At 35.7% G+C, this 26,166-nt stretch overlaps 1 protein-coding gene across 1 annotated transcript in view; it reads left to right on the forward strand.

Moving 5' to 3' along the window:
* Window positions 1-25,515, forward strand: part of CFAP54 (cilia and flagella associated protein 54) — a 325,301-nt gene extending 299,786 nt beyond the window's left edge. The window contains exons 67-68 of the mRNA XM_058308572.1: window positions 449-523; window positions 24,388-25,515. Coding sequence (XP_058164555.1) covers window positions 449-523; window positions 24,388-24,507 — 195 coding nt within the window. The 3' untranslated portion in view covers window positions 24,508-25,515. The remainder of the gene's footprint in view (window positions 1-448; window positions 524-24,387) is intronic.
* Window positions 25,516-26,166: the final 651 nt, after the last annotated feature.

The following is a 26,166-nucleotide window of genomic DNA, read 5'->3' on the forward strand; positions in this document are numbered from 1 at the left end:
CTCTCACTTCTTCATCACTCTTCTCACTTCTTTCCCAATCCCCAATCGTTCTTCTCTGCTTAAATACTTCCAAAGATCTGAATTTCCTTTTTTCCAGGGCTCTTTTATCAGAAGAAAAGTTATTTCTCCAAATCTTATTTTTGTTGTGAATTATTTGTTATTCCTCTGAAGTATATGAATTTCATCAGTGAATGTTCAGGAAAATAATTCTAAAATAATTTTTAATTCATGAGTAAATTGCAGATCTTATCTTTTGTAGCCATCTGTGTCCTTTGAAATTACCCTAATTAATTAAGGGGTTGTGACCTCTGAAGTTCCTCTATGTCTCATCCCAGGAACTAGGATTCTATGAAGATGCAAGAAAAGACAAATGAAATAAAGGTAATTAAATATCTAATATTTTACCAATAAGAGCAACCTCACTATATTACTTTCTTCTTATTTCTAGGATATGATTATTGAATGCTGCAATGAAATTATATCTCTGTTTTTGGTGGATGAAGAGTCAATGCCAATATCTGAGGTCTGTTCTCCTTTAAAACTTTCTGATTCATTCACAAATATTGTTGTTTTAGAAATGGAAATACAGGAAACAGCTACTATGAAAATATCAGAGACTATTTAATTAATGTGAAAAACTAAGCAACATGAGTTTACAATAATATTTTTGGTTAAAAATATTCTTTGTTAAAAAATCAACTCATATAAAATATTATAAAAGTAATTTAAAAATCACCTCAAATTGCCACTCAGAGTAACCACTATTAATATTTTATAGGAAATCTAAAATTTTCTCTGGCATAGAAAAACCTTAGAATGTATACATCAATGGGATTATGCTTTATATGCCTTCTGTAACTTGCTTTTTTTGTTGTTCAATAATGTCATAGAGTTTTTTATGCAGAAAGTCTACCTGATTGTATTTAATGACTGTGAAATATTCTCTTCTATGTGTTTGTTCTGCCAGGCACTCTTTACAAAGGTAGATCCTTATTGATGGATCTTGAGTTTAATGGATCTTGAGTTTAATGGATATGAAATGGTACATATTTCACCCATCTGCATTCTCTCCTCAGAGTTAATTCTTAGAAATAGGATTTTGGAAGGGAAAAGTACATATGCATTTTGATACATAAATGAAAATGGCTCTCCAGAAATTTTCTCTCCCATCAGTGGTTGATGAGAGGACCAGTTTACCCACATACTCATCTGCACTGGATTTTCTCCTCCTTCTCTCTCTCTCCTCCTCCTCTTCTCCTCTTTCCTTCTCTCCTCCTTTCTCCTTTTTCTTCTCCTCTTCCTGCTCCTTATTCTAACTTTTGCAATCTGACAAGTGAAAAATAATTGTTTTATTTTTATTATTAATGAGGCCAAATATAGGTAATATATTTATTAGTAATCTGTGTTTCTCTTTTTATGAATAACATTCATTCATTTAGTCAGTTAACAAATATTTAGCGTGAACTCTCTGTGTGTCAGGCACTCCTTTCTACATACTGAAGAGTCACTTGTGAACAGGCAAATTCCCTTCTCTTGTGGAGCTGCCATTTCAGTGGAGGAAATAGACAGCAAACAAACAAATAAGCAAGATAATTTCAGATTTTATTAATTGCTATGATGGAAAAAAATCAGAGTGATGTTAGAGTCCAGGTTGGCATACTACAGCCTGTGAACCACATCCAGCCCATTACCTGCTCTGTAAAGTTTTGTTGGAACCCAGCTATGCTCATTGGCTTACTTATGGTCTATAGCTGCTTTTGTGCTAACAATAGCAGAGTTGAGCAGTTTTGACACACACCATATGGTCCACAAAACCTAAAAGATTTACTATCTGGTCCTTTACAGAAAAAGTTTGCTGACCTCTATGATAGAGAGTAATGGAGCATGGGGTGACAGTTTAGATAAGGTTGTCAGGGAAGATCATTTGAGGAGATAGCATTTGAAGTAAGACCAGAAATATTCTATGTTTCCTCCCATTAGGGCATTAACTTCTTAGGGTTAGGGACTATGCTATTAATATCTTCATCTTTGAATTCTCATGGTGTCTTGTGCACTAAATCACTTGGTCACTATATTTTTTAAGCAGTTTCACTGAGATATATTTACATACCATATAGTCCATCCAAAGTGTACAATCAACGGCTTTTAGTATAATCACAGTATTGTGCACTCACCACCACAAAAAACTTTAAATAATTTCGTTTGTCTGTTCATGTCTTTTCCCAATTTTTGAATGTGGAACTGAATTTTTTAATTAAGGAAATATATAGATTTATTGTGACAGAACATTGATCATAAATCCAAACAAATCTAATTTGGGGTAAACTGGGGGTAAAAATAGGTCACAAAATTAGAATTTGTGTTCAGCAAAGTGGCAGTGTACAAATTCAATACCTAAAAGTCAGTTGTGTTGTTATACACTAGCAATGAACAATCCAAAGAGAAAATTAAGAAAGCAATTCTACTTACAATATCATCTAAAAAATAAAATATCTAGGAATAAATTTAACCAAGGATACAAAAGAGTTGTATATGGAAAACTACCAAACACTGCTGAGAGAAATAAGAGAAGACCTGAATAAATGGCAAGACATATCATGTTCATGGACTGGAAGAGTTAATATTGTTTTTATGTTAATATTACCCATAGCAATATACACATTCAGTTCAATCCCTATCAAAATTCCAGCAGTAGTTTTTGCAGAAATGGAAAAACTGATTTTCAAATTCATATACAACTTCAAGGAGCATAGCATAGCCAAAAGAATCTTGAACTAGAAGAGGAGGTTGTAGGACTCACACTTCCTGACTTCAAATTGTATTACAAAGCTTCTGTAATCCAAGCAGTGTGGTACAGGCATAAAGATAGACACATAGATCAGTGGAATGGAATTGAAAGTCCAAATGTAGACCCACACACCTAGGGCCAATTGATTTTTAACAAGGGTGCTAAGTATTTGCAGTGAGGAAAGGACAGTCTCTTCAACAAATGGCGCTGGGAAAACTGGATATCCACATGCAAAAGAATGATGTTAGACCCCCTACCTTGCACCATTTACAAAAATCAACTCAAAAAGGATCAAGGACCTAAATATAAGAAATACAAATATAAAACTCTTAGAAGATAACATAGGGGAAAATCTTCATGACTCGGGTCTCAACAATGAGTTTTTAGATATGACACTGAAAGCACAAGCAACAACTGGGAATTGGATGTGGCTAAAGCAATTGAGCTCCCTCCTACCACATGGGAGGTCCCTGGTTTGGTTCTTCGTGCTTCATAAAGAAGAAAGCAAGCTGGCAGGTGTAGCAAGTTGATGCAACAAGAGACACAAGAAGTAAAACATAATGAGAGACATGACAAAGCAGGGAACAAAGATAGTTCAAGGGTTAGGAGTCTCCCTCCCACATCAGAGGTCCCAGGTTTGGTTCCCAGTACCTCTTAACAAAACAAGGAAGACGAATTGATACAGCAAGTGTAAACAACAAGGGTGGGGAGAAATAAATAAATTAAATAAATCTTTTTAAAAAAGAAAACACAAGCAACAAAGGAAACAAATTTTATTTCATTAAAATTTAAAATTTTTGTGCATTGATGGAAATTATCAAGAAAAGACAAACAGTAGAATGGGAGAAAATAGTTACAAACCATATATTGGATAAGTGCCTAATATCCAAATATGTAAAAAGCTTTTACAATTCAACCACATATGGACAAAAACTGAGCATTAAAAAATGGGCAAAGGACTTGAATAGACATTTCTCCAAAGAAGATACACAAATGGACTATAAACATTTGAAAAGAGGCTAAACATCATTAACTATTAGGGGAATGGTGAGGGAAAGAAGGTAGACACAAAAGGACAAATATTGTAGAATCTCACTGATATGAAATAATTAGAATAAGCAAATGTATTGAGTCAGAAACTAAAATACAGGTTACCGGGGTCTGGGGTAGGGATAAGGGATGAGGAATTTATTTTTAATTGATGCAGAGCTTCTGTTTAGAGTGGTGGAAAAGTTTTGGTAATGTTTAGTGGTGATGGTAACACAAAATTGTGACTATAATTAACACCACTGAGTTGTATATTAATGTGGTTAAAAAGGGAAACTGTATGTGGTATATATGTTGCTAGAATATAAATTAAAAACAAAAACAAAACAACCAAATGACTGTACAACACAGTGAACCCCAATATAAACTATGGACTATATAGTTAATAGTACAACTATAATATTATTCTCTCGAAAAGTGTAACATCATGCAAAATGTTAAAAATGTGGTGGGTATGTGGGAACCCTGTATTTTCCGCATGATCTTTCTGTAAATCTACAACTTCTCTAATTAAAATAAAAGACTATAATGAGATACCACTTCACACCCACAAGGATGGCTATTTTTTTTTGATGCAAAGTAACATGCGTTGGAAGAGAATGCAGAAAAACTGAAACTCTAGCACACTGTTGGTAGAAATGTAAAATGGTGCAGACATTGTGGAAAACAATATGGCAGTTCCTTAAAAAGTTGAGTATAGAATTACCACAGACCTGGCAATTCCATTTCTTGATATATACCTACAGAATGTGAAAACAAGGTCTCAAACAGATATTTGTACTTCAATGTTTATAGCAGCATTATTCACAATAGCCAAAAGTTTAAACAACCCAAGTGTTCATGGACAAATGAATGGATAATGGTACATATACAAAATGGAATATTATTCAGCACAAGAAAGAATGAAGTTATGAGACATGCAACATGGGAGAACCTTGAAAACATTATGCTCAGTGAAATAAGCAAGGCACATAAGGATAAGAATTGTGTTTGACCACTTATTAAAAATGACTAGAAATAGGAAATTTGCACAGATTAAAAACAGAATAGAGGTTATGGGGGGAAAGATGTAGGGGGAAAGTGGGAATGTTTGCAAATTAAAAAAAAAAAGCTTCAATACAGAGGGAAAAAAAAAGGAAAAAGAATTTGTCATAAGATATTTGATTTATAGCCTTAATGGGTTTTGACTTCTGGCATACCTGGGCTGCACTCCCAGCCTTAAATCTTGTTAATTGTATGACAAGGCAAGTTCTTTAACTTGCTTTTTCTTATGTAAAATGTGATAATAAAGGCAATCCAATCTTTTAGAGTTTTTTAAGGGTTAAACCAAATGACTTATGTTAAATATTTGGCACAAAGCCTAGTGCAAATAATTGCTGAGCAAATATTAGCTACCTAATCATCATCATCATCATCATCATCATCATAACATCATCATCCCCGCTGTGGACCTAGCCTCCATGTGTGCATTCTTCATTTGCCATTCAATGAATTTCACATGAATTTTCAGGATACATATTTTTATTGAAATATTGATAGAAAAATAGAGAAAAATTGTTAAAGGTAGAGAAAACACCCAAGAATCATTTTCTTTGCCTGTAATGTAAATCATTTTTGAATCATACAGGAAGTAGGTTAGTGCACAGGATTTCAATATGAGGTCCCAGTGTTGAAAGAGCTCCTTGTCCAAGAGCAGGTGCCTCCTGATTGAACTCAATGCCATCTTTCTACCAAAAGCAAGATATACCTAGCAGTGCTATATTGGACGTGGGCATTTGTGAGCTTGCTGCAAGAAGTAAATTATTAGACTAACAAAATGATATACCTTGGTAAAGCTGTTTGTTTTTATCAGTATGAGCCCTTGCTGTGCAATTTTGTTCCTTATGGAACAAAGCTATTGCAAATGACCTCTCTCTGTATTGCCTCTTACTAATTAAAATACGTATTGCTGCATATAGCTTGTGACAAAAAGAAATTGAGATAGGAAAGAGATGAAGGAAGGGAATAAGTGCTCCACGGTCAACCCTCTTAATGATTTATCAGGGAATAAGAATGACCATGACATATGATTTCTGGTGAACCAGGAATGAAGTATTCCTTTCATTGCCTGCATAGGTTTGAATTACTGAGGTTTCCAAGTTCTCAGGCTGGATTCAAACATGATGTGAAAAACATTCTGTTCTTGCAGTGACTGATCATGGAAAGTATTAAGTCATTTTATACAACTCCCTGTCCAGTATTTACTAACAGCTGCATAAGAATCATGGTATAGGTACTTCCATTGCTGCAAAGACAACATAGGTTCAAGTCCCTGCAGTCAGATAAATGTTTCATATTGGTTCACAAGTTACAAATAAAGTTGTATGAACAGCATGGTTTAAGTAGGATCCTTTTTTTAAAGTTCAGATTTTTAGCTAGTCCTAGCATAGTACCTGACAATGATAATAGTCATTAAAATGCAAATATTACTACTACTAATAGTTCATATTTATTGAACGCATGTGCAGACACTTTAAATGTTTTAAATGCATTTTATCATTTAATATCACAAGAATCCTAGGAAGTTGGTTACTGTTACTATGCCCATTTTAGAGATAAAGAAACTGAAGCACAAGGAGGTGAAGCAGCAGCTCAAGGTTCCACAGCTTGTAAGTGGAGGAGGCAGGAGTCAAATCCAAGTCTGTTTAAATTCAGGATCTACATTTTAAAATAAGCTACACCCAGTGGATATTTTACAAGAAGGTTGGGAGCAGATACTACAGGGAGTTGAGTAAGTGTGAGGTGAGAAAGTCAAGATCACCTTTGTAGATTAAACTTTAGGAAAGTTTGAGTAAGAATGGATGGAGATACTAGAAGGAACAGAGAGTGGGAGACAGAATCAAGAGGGGATGTTGGGCTAGGCGGAATCATAAAGGAAAAGAACTGGGATGGATAGAAGTTACCTATATCTAAGAGAGAGCAAGGCCCTCAGGGGGATGGTAGGAACAGAAGGACATTGACAGCACATGTGGAATAGGTGACCTGGGAGCAGAGGAAGGATACCTCTTTCTCTAGGTTTTGAGGCAGCAGATCCAAGTAGTCACACATCCACTCAGATTCAAGACTGGACACAGATTCCCCCTCTGGATAGGAGGAGTGTCAAAGTCGAATTGTAAGAAGGTAGGTTGGGAGCTGTAATGAAGAAAAGAAATCATATTTAGTGCCTTGTCATTCTGCCTAGCTTAGTCATATTTCCCTTTTGAGCAGCCATGCCAGTGAGCCCTGCCTGGGTGTAACTGTAACCAGCAAGGCATGCCGCCCCATATGGACTGGATGATAAGAAGCTGCCCTCAACTTCTCCCAGCAGCCCTTGTCACTTTGGCTTTTAGTGCCTCATGGTTTGAAACTTCCAGTCCCGTACATCTGCAGGAAAACCCTGCCTCTCCCCTCTGAGTCACAATAAAGGTAAGAGCCCGGGACCCACATTGCTCCTCTCTTCCCCACTCCTTCATGTACCGTCGCAGGGGTCTAGGTTAGGTAAGCTCCAGGTCCTTCCACAACCCTCATTCTCCTCTCTGCCCCTCTAGGACCTTTGTTTTAACAAAGCTGTCCTTTCGTGCATCCTCAGCTGGCTGGTTCTACCTCATCACTTAAAGAACTTAAAACATAACATGGCAAACAGGAGCTATTGTAGCCATTAACTTGGGAAAATACAAGGATCTCCTGCAACATCCAATAAAACACCCCCATTTTTCTACACCTATTCTTCCTCTGAGCAGTGGCTGTTCCAAGGTACCTGCCCAGGCAATTTTAAAATTAGTCAGCGACCCTTCTAAAATAGGCTGGGTAATTGCCATGGAGATTCTGGGTGTGTTTATATCTGCAGGGTCAAGAAAATAAACAAGGTGGATTCTCAAAGTACCCTTTGAAAGAATCTATTTAATCTCTTTGGATGTTTTTGGATGTTGAATGGGCATGTATATACCTCTATTTATGTGGGATAGCTGCGGTTTTATTTCTTTCAGGATGTTAAATCCTAGAAGGTGGTGCTAGGCTATTTAATTTCCTTTGGTCAAATTTATCACACAACTATATGCCTCTTGGTTTGTTTTTAACAAAACCTCCCAAATGGTAGCAATGACAATACATTTTTTCAAATTGTCATTTACAGCATCAAGCAGAGAGTTCAGCATATTCTGTAGTAGGTCTTTACTAAGTATTTAAAAATTAATTATCCTAATATAACCTTTTGTTTAAGTTGAGAGCTACAGATTTTCATTTTTTCTTGTACTTGCTAATAGCTGTCCGAATGGATTTTATAGGCATATAGAATTATAGCTTTCTTCTGTAAGACATTATCATTCTTTCCTCAAGTGAAGAGTATCCTTTGTAAGTTCATGAGCCATCCACTTAATATTCTTATATTCTTTTGAAGACAATGCCGAATGACATCAGTTCCACACTGCTTTTAAAACACAGTGCTGACTTTGATTCCATCTCTCACTGTTCACTTCTGTCAACTTAGGCTAAGAGAAAAAGAAAGCCCTTAAGAAAAGGCCAGGCTATTAATGTGCTCTTCAAAATGCTAAAGAAAGGCTAAGCTGTTTATAGCTTTTTCAAAAATGCTCATCTCTCTGAGATTTGCCAGCAACAGTGTCAAGGTGAAATATGCTCTCTTTCATCAAGAAACTGATAGCCTTTGTGTTACCTGTGTTCCAAAGTATCAGTACTGCTTTTGTTATACGTGCAATTTGGGGGTACAATGATGCTTGGTCATATTTAAACCAAGGTATAATCATGAACCTGATATTATGCATTGACTGTAAAAGTAATTAGAAGTGTGTGCACTCTTAATAAACCAAGTCTGGCTTCATTCTGAATATAACTGCACTTCTGTCACAAAGGGACAGTTTCCTGAAGTTTTAGTCACTTTGTATAACTTCAAAGGAGTATCATTAGCAATTCTGTTCATTCCTCTCTCTTTTGCTGAAAATTTAGTTAAATGTTTGGTTTCATTTACTTCATCCATTTTGCTGAATGGTTTTTGCCTTGATTAAAAACCAGGACCCTTACCAGTGAAATTGTATTTTTGTTTTAGGAGGAAGTCAGATTTTTGCCTCCCAATTCTGAGATACTTGGCAAGCCTTTGGAAATTATTTTAATAGATGTTCTTTACATTTAAATAAGTGTACAAAGAAGGAGCAGGTGTCATTTCACCAATTTTCCTAGTTTATTTTGGACACTAGCCATTTGGGATTTTTGCATTTATTCTGTCTATATTTCAGGTAGCTATTATCTTAAAACTCAGACTATATGAAATTGTGAGTCAGTGTCAGCAACATTATAAGAATGGTTTGTAGCTGCTTGCAATGTCTACTTATGTCAATAAAGAAATCAGTGTCTTGAGAAAGAATAATACCAAAGAAGTGTGTATGCAAATGTGCCTTGAAATTTGACCTGGCTTTTCTGATTTTAATAAACTCATAAATCCACTTTTGAGAGGTCCTGGGTCAGTTCCTGGAAAGGAGTAAATTCTTTATTCTTCTATTTGCCCTCTAGACAGACCAGAACTATCTAGCTTAGCTGTAGACTTTTTGGTAAGCAAGGAGAATGAAAAATAGAGACCAGACATGGTAAAAATGAGAATAAGGAATAGAAAGGAATGATTTATGGAGACAGATGATCTATTGATAACATCTAGTGTTTATAATGAAGAGGAACATGAAAAATATACAGATATCTGAAAATTTATTATAAACCATTTACTATAATGATTGATGTCACTTGATTATTTGCAAGCAATTATTAAATGGAACTGATAATTACCTATGAAATGTAATTATGGCTTTTCCAGATATTAATAAAGAGATTTTTCCTTCAAATCATATGCATCTTTGCCAAATCCAAGAAACTGGTGATGTTACTGAAAATCATACAGGATAATATGTTGACCTTTTTAGACTGTCTGGAAATTTAGGTCTAAAAATTTAACTTATCAGAAAAACAGCAAGATGTGTCTTCAGGAGGCCCAAGTGACTATAAGAAAGAAAATAATGTATCTATGAAGTTTATCAGCTCTCTTGGGGCTGGGATATGGTTATCTGGGGATGAAAGCTCATCTCTATTCATTGGATCTACTAAAGCAGAAACCTTAATTTCAGAAACATAACTATTTTCATAACATTTTTACAATTTATGTGATTAGATTAAATATGCTTTCCTTAAGGAAAAAAAAACAACAACAGAATTCAGCATAAGCAGTAATTCTTTCCACACTGTGCACATAGGTCTGCCCTCCGGTTTGCTACTGCAGAAGGAGCTGCTAACTAACAAAGCCCGTCAAAGTCCCAGGAACAAAATGTAAACTTCAGTCTATGTTCTTCATAAAGCCTTGGCTCTAAAAAAAGGGCCTCCCGTTTCCAGTTGCCAGAAGTTAAGCGCAGTGAGCCCCTTCATTAAAAAGCATCAAGAACTGCCAAGTGTTGTCAGAACTATGGCGTTTTCATGTCTGTATCCCAGGTCAAAAGCCTACAGGCAGACCTGATGAAGTCCTTCAAGAGGTAACCTAACTACAGGGGACCCAGTTACAACATTTCTTCCTGGACCTGCTGCCTAGATTCAAAGCCCTTAACTTTAAGTGGGGTTAAGCCCTTAGGCTGATGGAATCCCCCCTGTTCAGAAGAACAATGAGGGAAGAACAAGCACACCAGGCTCTACGTGTTTTAGTCAAGATAGGGTAGGCCCAAAATCTCAGTGGTGATAAATGTTTCTCATGCAAAGTCCAGTGAGGTTTGAACAACTCTCCTTCAACTTACAGCTATGCTGTCTGCATTACCTGACCTCCAAGACACCACTGCAGGGCAAGAGAGGAATAGGAGAGTTCACAGGATGCTTTTAAGTGGGCTTGCCATATGTCCTGGTTTGCCTGAGACAGTCGCAATTTATGCCGGTTCATTTGGAATAATGGTTACTATACCATTATCCTAAAATAAATTAGGATGACCATTTCTAAAGTCAGTCTGGAGTGACTATCTTAATTGTTTTTTATGCCCTTTTCATTTCAACCTAACTTGCTAGAGCATGGAGAATTGTAGAGGAGCAAGTATATATTTTGGTGAAGGCTAATAACTTCTGGCACAAGTGGCACTTATAGAAATGCCATGAATTTGATATGAGTAGATATGATATGAATATGATATTTTAACTAACTAAACCATCTCATTTAATTACACATCGAGGTAGGCTGAATAATGACTCTCCAGAAATGTCCATTCCCTAATCTTCAGAATCTGTGAATGCTACATTGTATGGAAAAAGGGATTTTGCAGATATGATTAAGTTAAGGATCTTAAGGAGAATATCCTGGATTAGCCAGGCAAGCCCTAAATGTAATCATAAGTATCCTTATAAGAAGAAGCCATGGCAAGTTTGACAAAAGAAGAGGAGAAGGCAATGTGATGATAGAAGCCGAGATTGGAGTGAAGTACTTTGAAGGTGGAGAGAGGAGTCACAAGCCAAGGAATGCAGGTAGCCACTAGAAGATCTAAAAGGCAAGGAATCAGATTCTCCACTCAAAGCCTCCAGAAAGGACCAGCCCTGCTGATAACTGTACTGCTGTCTAAAGTTCGGTAAAACTGATTTTGGATTTCTGACCTCCAGGACTGTAAGAGAATAAATTTGTGTTGTTTTAAGCCATGAATTTTGTGGTAAATTTATCACAGGAAACTAATACACAGGCACATGTGACTTCAGATTCCTGTTTCTAGTTAAGGTTGTGGAAGATCTCCCTCCATATCTGGGTTTACCATACATGACATAGTAATGTTTTACTTTAAGATCTCACAAGAAGAAGAAGAATGATAACTACAGGTACCACTCATGTTTTAATTACTAAGAGCCAAGCATTGTTCTTTTCATATATATTAACTTGTCTAATCCTCTCACTCCCACCCGACATCAGTCTCCTGATCTTCCCATTGGCTCCATGGTACTCCGAACACCTGTACTTTTCCAGCTTCAGCTTTCAGAAATTTATGGAAGTCCCAGGGCTTCCATGGGGGAATTTTCAAGTTAAATTAGGCTTCAGGTGAAATTATTGAATTTCTTCATATTTAAATTTGTGGGAAGATGTTACTTGAGGGAAGATATTACTTTTGGGTCTACTTCTTACTTTTCTTTAATCAATTCTCCTCCTCACACTCTAGAGAGGAGAGTGTTCCTAAGGGTAATCAAAGTTAGTGATTAATAGATGTGATGCTGGAAAAAGTGTATTAGACTTGTTTTTATGATGACCCAGAAAAGAAGCACCTGGAAATTTGGTACAAGATTCCTTACTCAGTTATAACTTAAATCTCCTTTTAGTTTTTATTGGTTATAAACTAGCATGCATTTTGCCTGGTTACCTTTTGCTTAATGTTTATACAGTTTACTGCTAAGTTAAATATTCATGTCTGTCATGAAACCTCTACTGAACCACCCAGAAGTGAAGAACTTATTTCCCCAGCACTAAGAATGTGCTGACTGACAGCTCTCAGCTCTCAGCCCTCTCCAGATATTGCCATCTGCTGAAGGACATGATCTTTCCCAAGGAAAGCCTGGGGGTGCAAAAGCCTGACCTCTCCCCACAATTCAAGACATTCAAAAGGGCAATCTCAACTTCAAAACTCTCAAGGAGTTGGCTAAGCCCTTTGTTGTGACCCCATCACAGCCCTGCTTCTCTCGCTGCCCAATTCTGCTTTCTTCTCTTTCCCCACAAGTGTTGGCCCCAAGGGTACTCCCTAATAAACTTTCTGCAAACTAACCTGCGTCTCAGAGTCTGCTTCCCAAGAACCTAATCTGCTATAATGGCTCAAATAATAAAACCTAAAGATCCCTGAATGGTGATGAACACATAAGAGGGCTCACTTAATCCTTATTAATTAGAATCAGAAGGATTCTAAAGAAACTAGGAAACATGTTTTCTACCTTAAGTTTATTTTCTAATGTAGAAGTAAGAAAAACATTATAGACACATCACCCACTCATGATTAAAAATACATTAAGGAATGTGACCCACAGTTCAATCACATTTTCTCTTGACTTCCATTATAAGAGTTCATTTACAAATGAAATATACTCTATAAAACACAGGTCCCTGAATATACCAGGTCCTCAATAAATGCAGGCTTCCTTTCCCAGAGGAACTACTTTTCCAGAGTGAAAACGGGGTGTCTTGGCAACAATTTAAAAGGTAAAAGCATTGATTTAAAATGAAAATGTGACCACCCATAAGAACTTGTCTTATTTGCCAGGGCTGCTACAACATATAACACAGACTGGTTGGCTTAAACATCAGGAATTTATTGACTCTCAGGTTTGGAGGCTGGAAGCCCAGCATCAAGGTGCTGGCAACATCATTCTTTCTCTCAAGTCTTTAGCGTTCCTGTGGTGGCTTGTTGGCAATCCATAACTCTGTATCTGCTCTATCACATGGCCATCTGCCTCCTTCTGTCTCCAGCTCCTGCCTGTGTCCAAATTTGTTCTGCTTATAAGGACTCCAGTCACAGTGAATTAAGTCCCACCCTGACTCAGTTTGACCTCACCTTAACTAAAAACATTTCCAAAGTTCGTATTTACAAATGGATTTGCAGCCCCATGATTGGAGGTTAGGACTGGAACATGTCTTTGTGGAGAATGTGATCAATACATACCCTTATTCTATCAGAATTGATATTCTCACATCTCCACAAGAGAATAAGAAGTAGCCATTCCATTTTATGACACATTAAATATAAGTATTTCTGTTAAATCCTCTATCCAAGAAACATTTTCCTTTAACTCTTCCTATTTCCTGATTATAAGGACTGAAACACTTGCTATGAACTTGCATCCAGTCTTTTTGCATTTTGCACTTCATCGTTAGTTGTAAAACTCATGCTTCCTATTCTAATTAGAGCTTTTGATATTTTAAAGGGAATTTCTCCTGCGTGGCAATTTTATTCCTTCTTTATATGGTGAAAAATGCTTTTCCTGGGGAGAGAGAGCATCTGTTCTTTCTTCACATGACAGTGTTAGAATTAAAAGGCTCTTCTCTCTGGGACTTGTGGTCTTGTGAAGTCAGGATAAGCCTGGACATGAACCACCTAAACATTCACTATTTCCTTGAGGTTCTCTTTTGGTCATAAAGGATTGCTTTTTAAACAGTTCTCCTTAAAAAAGCATATACTTGTACTGGAGGAAGCACAGGCAGCTCTATTACTCTTCATCAAGTAAAGACTTCACTGGACCTGGGTGGGGTAAGAAGGCAAGGTCTGCAGAAAGGATGCCAGGGAGGAGACTGTCAGAGAAGACAGCAGCCCCAAAGCCATTCACTGGCTGAGCAGTTCTCTAATTGGTATAATACCAGTTCCGACTCTAAACTATGAGCATAACTCAACATTAATTTTCAAACACAAAGCCCACTGAACTCAGTCTCCTTCAACACCTCTCCTCCCATGGAGGCGCTGTTCCTGTGTTCCGATAACATGGCTGTTGTGCAAACATTTTTGGCATCCTCTTAGATGTGAGAAGATATGTGAAATGTTTTTGATTTGACCGAAATAGTTTTCTGTGTATGAGCCACAATGAATCTGAGCAAGAAATGCCTTTTATTAAACCCTATGAACTCCATGAACTCAAGCTCAAGGAAATACCATGCCGGGCCAGGGCTCCGTCATCAAGAGATGATGAGAGAAGTGGTGGTAGTGATGATGATTTAAGAAAAACCTATCCTTCTATTCTTAGACAATGTAACATTTGAACCATTTCCCTGCACAAATGCTTCCTCTACTACATCCTGTCTTTAATTTCCAATTTTCTTGTTCTCTGCAAAATGTCTTTTATAATAATGTTATTTCTTTAATATTTAATTTAGGTGATTCCCACCATGTCACCAATATGAGCACTTGATCTCATATTACGTAGAAAAGAAAAACTGTTTCTGTCCTATTTAAAGTTTTATTAATGCAAAAATTAGGATGATAAAGAGATAATCTTGTTCTCAGTAGAGTGTGAAATTTCCTGTGGTCTGGTAGAGTTGTATAAAAGCCCTGCTCTCCTTCCTAAGAGTTAGGTGCTATTTCTGGTAGATTAAGGAGAATAATATCTATTCTCTCTGGCATTGCGGTTCTCTTAATCTTATAAAGTACTGTGAAACCAAATACATCTAGTTCCCTTTTATCTGGAACTTTTATTAGATGATCACTAGCCATTCATGATACTGATTCATTCCTAAGTGAGCCTATAACCATATTATCCTTTCTGCTTTGGAAAGCATGTTTTTCCCCAGTCACCCAAAAATCCAATAAATCTTTAGTTTCAAAGACTCAGGTGATATATTAAGAAGAGATAGAAAATATGGTAGAGAAACGTATATGTGAGAATGCTGGATGGAAACAGTTATTTGCTGTCTTACCTTGAAGCTCTTTAAAAGTTCTTTTAAATGGCTTGCCCCCCTCTGTGTGTGTGTGTGCATGTGTGTTTTAGGGTTCTTGAAAGGAGACAAATGTAAATCCATCCACATGGCAAAGCTTGCAATTATTCCATCTCAGACTTACCTATTGCAAGAACAAGCAAAGCAGGTTGCTTTGTGGAAATCTGGCTTCCTCCCTTTTTTCTCAGTCCTTTAACACTTAGAATCAATGAGAGGATGACTGACACTTGTGCTGAGAGATGGAAGAAAAGGCCTCAAAGTAGATGCTCAAGAAAAACATTGGCTTGAGGAAAATCATAGCTCCTTTGATGACTATGTGATTTTCCCTTCAATCAAGAAGTGTTGGAACAAAAGAATAGAAGTAATAAAATCTTTCATTATTATAGAATCTGGTTTGCATAGACTATATTAAGAACATTGGCAAATAACCTTTAACTCTCCAATAGCTGTGAAAACTCCCCCAAACAAGTTCAAATCCCAGCCTATTTTAATGAACCCCTTGAGTGTGTCCCAACTTGCTTAACTTCCTTTCCCTTTCTCTTACTATTTTAGACTTTTAAGCTCTCTAGGCAGACAAAAACATCACCATTTCTTTAATAATGCTCCTTAATGCATGACTTACTTGAATTAGATTATGACCTGTGAACTGTCAAACTATTTTCTTCCCTTTTCTCCACAAAGTCTTTCCTGTTCCAGGGAAAGAAGCCAGGGTTCTCTGATACCTTATCTTGCACAGTTTGGACTCAAAACTATTTACAAAAAAGCACCAACGGTTTTCTCTCTGATTATACGATTGTCACTCTTATCTCTCTTGAATGACGATGGAGGAAATTGAATAATTTCACCTGAAGCCTAATTTTACTTGAGAAATTCCCCCACGGAAGCCCTGGGACCGTCCACAAAATTTCCAAAATCTGAAGCTGGAAAATGCAGGAGTTTAGAGCACACGGAGCCAATGGGAGGATCAGGAGACTGAAGTCAGCGGGGAGTGAGCCAAGTAGCTGCATGGAGAAGGTGTATTTCGTAGAGAGACTTTGACCTGCCAACAGCTGACAGACCTGGTGTAAAGGGTGATCAGAGGATAGCCGGGCATAGGGGAGGTGGGTGCTGCAGAGGGGTGGTGACGTGTTCTGAAGAGACAGTTTTCCCGGGTGTGACTTCTGGCTCTGATACAAACTAGCTATGGGATTGTGGGCAAGTCTCAATGAGAACAGACCTCATTGGTGTGTTCACTTCATTAAAAAATTATGTGGGCTCACTTTAAAATTCCCAATAAATCAAGATGGAGGAGATATGGGGTTAAGAAATAGCTCTAAATAAGTACTTCAATCTTTTAACTCTATAATCTCATTTAATATTTTGTCAATTTTATTTTCGTTCTTTAAAATCTTGAATTCTCTGGGAAGATCAGTCAAACTCTGACTTCCTAAAGCACCTTCTGTTTCTTTTAATATTTATAGTACTGATGTGCTTTGACTGTGATATAAATTTAGCGTTTTCACCTAACTCATTTTAAAACTGGCTCTCATGATTTTGATGGCACTGGCTTGTGAATTTTACTATTTAATAAAAACCTTTGTTTTGTAAATTACAGTTACTATTTCTAGTTGGTTTCCTTCAATTTCTGATTTATTTAGAGGTTTTAGGAATAATACTGCTCGATATCACCTCTGTAATTCAACATAATTTTGAAACTTTTAACGATTGCAATAAGCAATAAAATAAAACCAACAGCAGAAAAATTTTAAAATAATAGACACTATATTTATTTGTAAGTGATATTAATTGTAAAACCAAAACCCAAGATTAGGTTAAAAATTATTAGAACTAAGAATCTGATAAAGTGACTGGATGTAAATATCAATAACTTTCTTTCTACTATAAAACACCCAGAAATAAATTTAACAAAAATAGTACAGGATTTAAGTAAAATGATGCAATTTTAGAAGCAATTTTACAATGCCATTTACTTAATAAACCTTCCCCTTTCCCTTGAATTTAAGTCAATTAATCACATATTAAGGATACCCTATCATCATTTCTAATTAACGTTGTATAGGAGTTCTTAGTCAGTGAAATATGGAAAGAAAACAAAAAAAGGAAGTTATAAAACTCATTATTCACAGACATAGAAAATCTTAGAGTCTTCAGATAAACTCTTACAATGAATAAGTGAATTTAACAAAGTTGCTATGTACACTATCAGTGCAAAAAATAAATTGTATTTCTATATAAGCAGAACAATTAGAAAATGAAAAATTTTAAAAGCCATCATTTACAATGTTATCGGGAAATTTATGTGGAAGTGCAAAGGAGCTAAAATAGCCACAACCATCTAGAAAAAGAACAGAGTTGATGGACTTAGACTTCTAGATATCATGGTATTGGAGTAAATATAGATAAATAGATCAATGGACAGAATGGAGAGTCCAGAAACAGAACCACACATATGCAGTTTTATTGTTTATAACAAAGTTGCCTCTGCAGTATGGTGGAGAAAGAATAGTGCTTTCAATAAATGGGTCTGGATCCACTGAATCTCTATATGAAAAAATAATGAACCTGAACCCTTACCTCACACCAAATGCAAAATCAATTCCAAATTGATTATACAACTAAATGTGAAAGGTAATCTAATAACGCTTCTAGAAGAAATCAAAGGCAATTATTTTCATGACCTCAGTGGTGTCAAAAAGGAATCAATCAAAGCTCGCCCAGACAAAATGGCATATAGAAAGATCAAGAGCTTGCTCTCTCAGAAGCCTCATACATCCAAAGTATACATAATTAAATCAAGAAGAAGTGTATTTCAAGAATTGTAGGTATAGCTTATGGCACTGATATTGATAAAACCTCATAATGTTTACATGAGAGCCATATTGGCCAAAGCTCTACCAACTTGGAGTAAAGGATACTATGACTATTCCAGATATAAAAAATACTTCTGGGCACCCAACTTTCACTGACAAGAAACAAGTTCAGATAGCCATATAGCGAGCAAGCAGGGCATATCCTCCCATGACAAATTCAGATATGGCCAAGTAGGATAATAGAAAAGTAAGCAACTTGCAGAAGGTATTCCCAAGAACTATGAAGAAATGTGGTCTGGAGTAATGCTCTCTGGGTAAAGAACCAATATATACCAAGGAACTTTTGTGACCTCCAAGATAGGGGACCTGGAAATATTTGCCCAGATTAATTTCTGAACACATAACCCCTTCACCAAGTGTGAGCGTTAATTGCAGTATTCTCATCTTTGTTCTTTCTGGAGAGTAGAAAACTTATCTTTTTAGAAAATGGTATCTGGATCTGATGTAGATCAGGAGAAGCTTAACGTCAGATATCCTGAACTGTAAATGGTACTTGATGCTATGATTGAATGAGCATTTGGGGGATGTTAAAATGGAGGTTAGTGTCTGCATATGAGATGATTAAGGATAATTGCGATGAGGAAAAACTATAACAAATTGGAATTTTGACATTTGACCTTATAATTCACGAGAGGGGTGGAGTATGTTTTCCTGCCACACTGATGTTGAACTTGACTCTGTAACTAGCTTTGGCCAAGAGAATGCTAGAAGATTCAAGGCAAGTAGAGGCTTAATTTTTTTTTCTTCACTTTTTTCTTCTTTTTTATTTTCTTTTAAATGTTACATTAAAAAAATATGAGGTCCCCATAAACCCCCACCCCACCCACACCACCCCTCCCACACCAACAACCTCTTCCATCATTGTGGCACATCCACTGCACCCGGTGAATACATTCTGGTGAACCACTGCAGCACATGGACAGCGGTCCACATTGTGGTCCACAGTCTCCCCCAGTCCAGCCAGTGGGCCATGACAGGACACACAGGTAGAGGCTTTAAATGTGCTTAGGTGGCTGGCTTGCCCTTTTGCACTTCTGTGATCTCCATGAGAAGAACAGGGCTCAGATAGCCACTGTTACTTTAGTCTGGGCCTCCAAATGAAAAACAAGGTGCATCAACCCTGTCTGAAGTCTGAGTATATACCTTGTCTACTTGCAAACATGAACAGAATCACCACAACTGATTCCCAGATACATGAGATCATTTGGTCAAAAAAGGAAGACCTAGTCTCTTCAACAAATGGTGCTGGGAAGTGGGTGTCTGAATGTCCACATGCAAAAGAATAAAAGTGAACCCTTACTTCACACCAGATGAAACAATTAACCAAAATGGATCAACAATCTAAATAAAAGAACTAAAAATATAAAACTCCCAGAAGAAAACATAGGTGAACATTTCAGAACCTTGCATTAAGCAATGAATTCTTAGACTTTACACCAAAAGCATGAGCAATAAGGGAAAAAATAGATAAATTTCACTTCATCAAAATTTAAGGGAAAAAATAGATAAATTTCACTTCATCAAAATTTAAAACTTTTGTACATAAAAGGCATTATCAAGAAAGTGAAAAGACAACCTACAGAAGGAGAGAAAATATTTGGAAATCATATATCTAATAAGGGCTTAAAATCCAGAGTATATAAATAACTTTTACAACTCATCAACAAAAAAGACAAACAACCCTATTAGAAAATGGGTAAAGGATTTAAATAGACATTTCTCCAAAAAAAGATATAAAAATAAGTACATGAAAAGATGCTCAACATCATTAGCAATCAGGGAAACAAAAATCAAAACCACAATGAGATACCATCTCATACCCACTAGAATGGTTATTATTAAAATAAGTAAGTAAATAAATAAATAAATAAGTTCTAGTGAGGATGTGGAAAAATAGGAACCTTCTTACACTGTGCGACCACTGTGGAAAACAGTTTGGTGGTTCTTCATAAAGTTAAATATATAATTACCATATGACCTAGAAGTTCTACTTCCTGATATATACCCAAAGAATTGAAAGCAGGGACTAAAATATTTGTATATCGATGTTCATATCAGCTTTACTCACTATTGTCAAAAGGTTGAAGTAACCCAAGTGTCCATCAACATATGGGTAGATAAACAAAATGTGGTATATACATACAGTGGAATAATATTCAGCTTAAAAAGGAATGAAGTACTGATGAATGCAACAACATGGATGAACCTTGAAGACATTGTGTTGAGTGAAATAATCCAGAGATAAAAGGACAAATATTGTATGATCTCACTTATATGAAATAATTAGAATATGCAAAATCATAGTTAGAATTATAATACAGGTTATCAGGGACTGGGATGGGAGTGAGAAATGGGGAGTTAATGCTCAATGTGACAGAGTTTCTGTTTTATAGTGATGGAAAAGTTTTGGTACTGAATAGTGATGATGGTAGCATATTATTGTGAAGATAAATAACACCACTGTATTTTATACTTGAAAATGGTTAAAAATGGGAAATGTGTTGTTGCATTTGTTACCAGAATTGTTTTTTTAAATCTAGAGAAATGAACAGCACAAAGAGTGAACCCTAATGTAAACTATAGACTGTAATTAATAATATAATAATATTGGTTCATCACTTGTAATAAAGGTACCACACTAATGCAAAATGTTAATAATAGGGAAAACTCTTGGGGGAGAGAGATATATGGGTACTCTGTATGTTATGCATGATTTTTCTGTAAACCTACAACTACTCTAATAAAACAAATTTAATAAAAAACTAATCATAAAGGAAAAGATTGACAAACTGGACTGTATTGTAAGATACCTTTAAGAGAGAGAAATGGTAAGTCACAGAGTGATAGAAAACATTTATAATATTCTACATATATTCAACAAAGAACTGGTAACTAGAATATATTAATAATTCATATATATACATATATATCAGTAAGGAAAGTACAGTTCAATATAAATGGGACAGAAGACCTGAACTTCAGCACAGTCCAATAAACATATGTTCAATATTATTAGTTTTCAGGATATGTCATTTAAAGCATAAAGATCTATCTCAATACATACACCCTCACAGTTAAAATTAAAAATTGAAATTATCAGATGTTTGTGAAGATGATGTAGAGTAAATGAAACCCTCATACATTGCTGGGGGAATATAAATTGTCCAACCACTTTAGAAAACTGTTTGGTAGAATCAGCTTAAAAATTAGTACAGTCATACCATTTTTAGGTGTATACCTAACAGAAGTGTAACATGTGCACCAAAGGACATGTACAGAAATGTTCATTGTACCATATTCATAAGAGCAAGAAATTTGAAATAGCCCAAATGTTCATTAGCTGGAAAATAAATAAAATTGTTACATGTTCATACAATTGAAATTAGAGATCAATAAGAATGAACAAACCATTGCTACACTCAACAGCACAGATGAATCTCAGGAGCATAGATAGCATCGAGGAAAAAAACATACACAAAAGAGTAGTACATGTTTATGATTCTATTCATATACAGTAATATATGTGTCTGTCTGTCTATCTATCTATCAATCATCTATCTTCCATCTCAAACTAAACTATTGATATAGAAACCAAAATAGTGGTTACTCTGTTGGAGAGGTGGGGGTAGTGACTAAGGGGGAGCACGAGGGGGACTTCTCAGGTGCTTATTGTGTTCTCTTTTTTGACCTGGGCGATGATTACATGATTTGCAAAAAAAAAAAAAATTTATCTAGGTGTACACTTAGGATTTCTTTACTCTTTCTGCCTGTATGTTATACTTCAATCAAAAGTTTTCTTAAGAGAAATATGTTCAGCAATAGGAAAATATAGCCGGCTGTGCTATAGCAAGATAGTAATAGCTGGAATTTGAAGCATTTGACTTATTCACCAAAGCACGTAAAACGCCTGCAGTGTCTAGAAAGGGCGGAGTAATAACACCCACCAGAGTGAGCCCTGATGTTTTAGGTAAGATGTGTTCTCCTGTCGACAAACAAGGATTAGTAACTCCTCGGTGACAACTATTTCTATTTTTGCCTTCCTAATCCAAAGCTTTCATTTGTGGCCTCCATAAATAAACTCAGCAGTTAATCTTCATCCTTTGACAAATGGCCACTTTTTTCTAAAGGTCCAATGACAAGGGTCACAGACCAAAATGTTCTATCTGTAACTAGTATATAAATTATGTCATAAAGATAGCTCTAATGTTAAGTAATGCTGACTTAGTCCCTTTGTCTTATACCATTCCAATCTTTAACATGGGAAGAATTCCACAATAAAAAAATCTAGCACCGAAGAAAACACAAATATTTTAATATTATTATTTCTTTGTATACTACTCTGAAAATCATCCGCTTAAGGGTATTGAGTTGGATATGAGATGATTAATTACCATATAATAGACTGAGTGGTCTGTGCAGTTAAATAACTATGAGAAGTAACCAAAATAATTATAGCAAATAGATCTAGTTTCAACATATTAATTAGTTAATAATAGCTTGCCAAAATGTCTCCCATTATTTTTTCTGAATAAAAAAATAGTAATTAAATTGGAAAAAAAAAACAGATTTGCAATATCCCATCATATGCTACCTTGGGTATGGGAAAATCCTCACACATTGCTAGTTGAAGTGTTTATTGCCACAACCTATTTGGAAAACAAATGGGCAATAACTGTGAAAATGTAAAATGTAAATATGCATACCACTTTGGGGAACTGGTAATACAGAAACAAAAGCACCTGCACCCAAAGATATATAGATAGATAGATAAACTAACATATACAAAAACCAGAAACAACCTCCATGGAGAATGACTGAATAAATTAGGATACAGCTATCCCATGAATTGTTATGCAGCCGTTAAAAGGGATATGTTCAACAATAGTAACTCTACATAGACTTTATTAATGCTTATCATGGCTAGGCACTCTTCTAAGTATGTATAAACTCATTCAATTCTTATAACAACAATATGATATAGGAACTATTATGATTTCTGTTTTATAAATGAGGAAATTAAAGCTCAAACCGATGAAATATTTTACCCAACCTCTCATAGCTAGTATGTGGTGAGGTCTAAATTTGAACAAGACAGTCTTACTCCAGAATGCACACCCTTAACTTCTATGTAGTTGTTCTGCTTCTTTGAATTGATCGAGGGATTTTTCTTACATATTGCTAATTGAAAAAGCAAATAGTGAAAGCCCAATTTACCTTTGAAAAGCCAAAATGGAAAGGTGAAAAGAAAACTCACATGAATACACATTTGTGTGAAGATTGAAATAGATACTCCTCAAAGATACTCCTCAAACTTGGTAACACTGATTATGTCAGGATTGAGTGAAGAAGGGGGTACACTATTAATTTTTATGCATCTGCTTCTTTATTGCTTGAAATCATAGAAAGTACTGGAATACTTTTTGTCATTTTTTATATCTAATAAAGTGAAAAAGTTAAATGGAAACGAGCCTTCACTTTTAGGTTCATTATGCTTTCTTGAGAATAAAGGGCCTAGATGGCTCATTTAACAAGTAGACAAGAAATTAATAAAACTTGTGCTCTAATTGCTCACCAGGATTCAGGCCCACAAGCATCTAATTCATTGTGGTCCATCTAAATAGCATTTGCTCATTCATCTTCCAAAGTATTTATCTATTAATTGGCATGAAGTGGGGCCCCAGCAAACTTTCCTTTCCTTTATTTTTGTTCTTTCCTCCCTGCCCTTTCCCCAACCAAATAACCAATGCTGTGAACCACAAAAGGCGTCTTTACTTTTTGTGCTGCTCAGGATGATGTTGGCTACATCCTAGGCCACGGTCACCTGGTACCTCTTTAGGACAGTGAGCTCGAAACTTCATTCACTGATTCTTCCCCTCTCATACTCAAAATGAAGGAGAGAGAAGATTTGTCAGTAGGTCAATCTGTTATGAAAAAAAGCATTTCATTAGGCATAGGGTCAAAGCCCTATGTTTAGAACCATGTACAATGATTATATAAATACAAATAGTTAATATTTTTGGAAATATTTGCTGTTTTATAGACCAGTCTATGAATCTTAATAGGATATAGAATGAAATGATGTTGCATTTTAGCAGTGTAGCTATATGAAACTTTGGGTCTCATCTGGGGCAGCAGTTAAATATCTTTCATATGAAATTATTAAATGGAATTGGTATTTGGGTATTTTGAGAACTTTACTCCAGTCAACAGTTTTAAACAATGAATGTGATGAACACTTTTGTACTTTTTCTCAGGTTCCATTTGATATCTCGCTGCCATCTATATTGAATCTTGAGAGACTTTTTGATCTTGCTAATGGTGGTATCATATCAGGAGGAAGCCTTTTCAATTGGATAGTGTCAATTATTCCATGAACATTCTTCACAGGGTAACCTTATGAAGAATTTAATTGCTATTGTTTTTCTTGCTTTGAAACACATTTTAGGAACTGTCCTCTTAAAACAAACTGAAATAAAATCATTTTCTTACACAAGCTAAATTTATTTAAAAACTAGGGTTTTGAGAAATGTTTTAAATTATATTCCATTAACTGACAATGCTGTTGCTTACTAAAACTATCTTGAAAACCTATGCATAAATATGTAATGTACGGTGCAAGTATTTATGTTTATGGTAATTTATGTTTCGGTTGTCTTTAGACATGTCCATAGGGCAAAACTGGATTAAGCCAGGGGTTCTCAATTTGGGGTGACTTTGGCAATGTCTGGAGATATTTTTCATTGTCACAATGGTGATGGTGAGCCACTGACATCTGGTGGTTAGAGACCAGTGATGCTACTGAACATCTTGCAATGCACAGCACAGCCCCAGTAACAAAGGTCAATAGTACTAAAGTTGAGAAATGCTGGATTAAACCTCAATATGTGGTCAGTTCAACTTTGGCAGTTTGTCCATATAGCTTGAGAATGAATCCGTAGCAAAATAGGCCTTTCACATTTGATACTTCTGAGAGGCAACATTGCATAGAATTTTTGCTTTGGAATGATATAAACCTGAATTTGAATATTAACTTCAGCACTTTAGTTTTGCTACTTTGCAGGAATAACTTAAATTCTTTAGGTCTTCATTTCATTATCTATAGAATTGGTAGAATTATATCTATCTCATGTATTAATTTGAGTACATCAAATTAATTGGCATTGTGTAATAAGTTGTTTAGCATAGTGCCTGATATGTAGTAATATTTGGAGTGCTAGGGGTATCATTTCTCTGCCAAATTGGAAGAGAACCATGTATTTCTGACTCTCTTTGTTATCTAACAATGCCACACATGAATGTGTTGCACATGCTGGCCCACGAATGGATACTCATGGTAAAATGAAAAAAATAAAGGCAATAAAAATGGATTTTTCTAAAGCTAAGTATGTTTAACATGTTGCCCTTTATTCTGATATTATGGATTTCTATTTGCTACTGGTGTTAAAAATGGTCTTTCTTTTATAAAGTAATGGTGATAGGAGCTGCTAAGTAGCATTTAAAAATGCTCTTACTTGATAATAAAAGAAAAAAGTAACAGCCTCATGTGGCCCCTGATTTTTTAAAATTTACACAACCATGAAGTTCCAAAGTCTGGGAACAATTAAGGTAGAATTGTCCTAGAATACGACATAGAGGAATCGAGTCTTAAGCAAGGCTTTTAATGATAAAAAGAATTTTGAGGGTTGAAAATTTGCTATAGAAGAACAGAGGTAAGAAAATGAAAATGAATATAGTGTATGTGCAAAGGATTTGCCTCCAACTGTCTAGAGGTGACAGTCATGATGGGGAATAACAAACTCTCAGAACTAGAATGAAAAATTTGGGTTTGATTCAGTAAATGATAGCGTTCCATTTTGATTAAGGAAAGGAGTGATGAGTTCCTCGCACAAATAAATATTCAAAAAATGTTGAATGAATGGACAGAATAAATGAATAAATAGAATTAATGATGGCCTGGCTTTCAGGAAAGACAAATATGTAGGATACTATGGAAGGGGAAGAAATGAAGGGCAAGAAAATCAATAGGAAACCAT

This window comes from Dasypus novemcinctus, chromosome 12, assembly GCF_030445035.2.
Source record: "Dasypus novemcinctus isolate mDasNov1 chromosome 12, mDasNov1.1.hap2, whole genome shotgun sequence".
In the NCBI taxonomy this organism is placed as follows: Eukaryota; Metazoa; Chordata; class Mammalia; order Cingulata; family Dasypodidae; genus Dasypus; species Dasypus novemcinctus.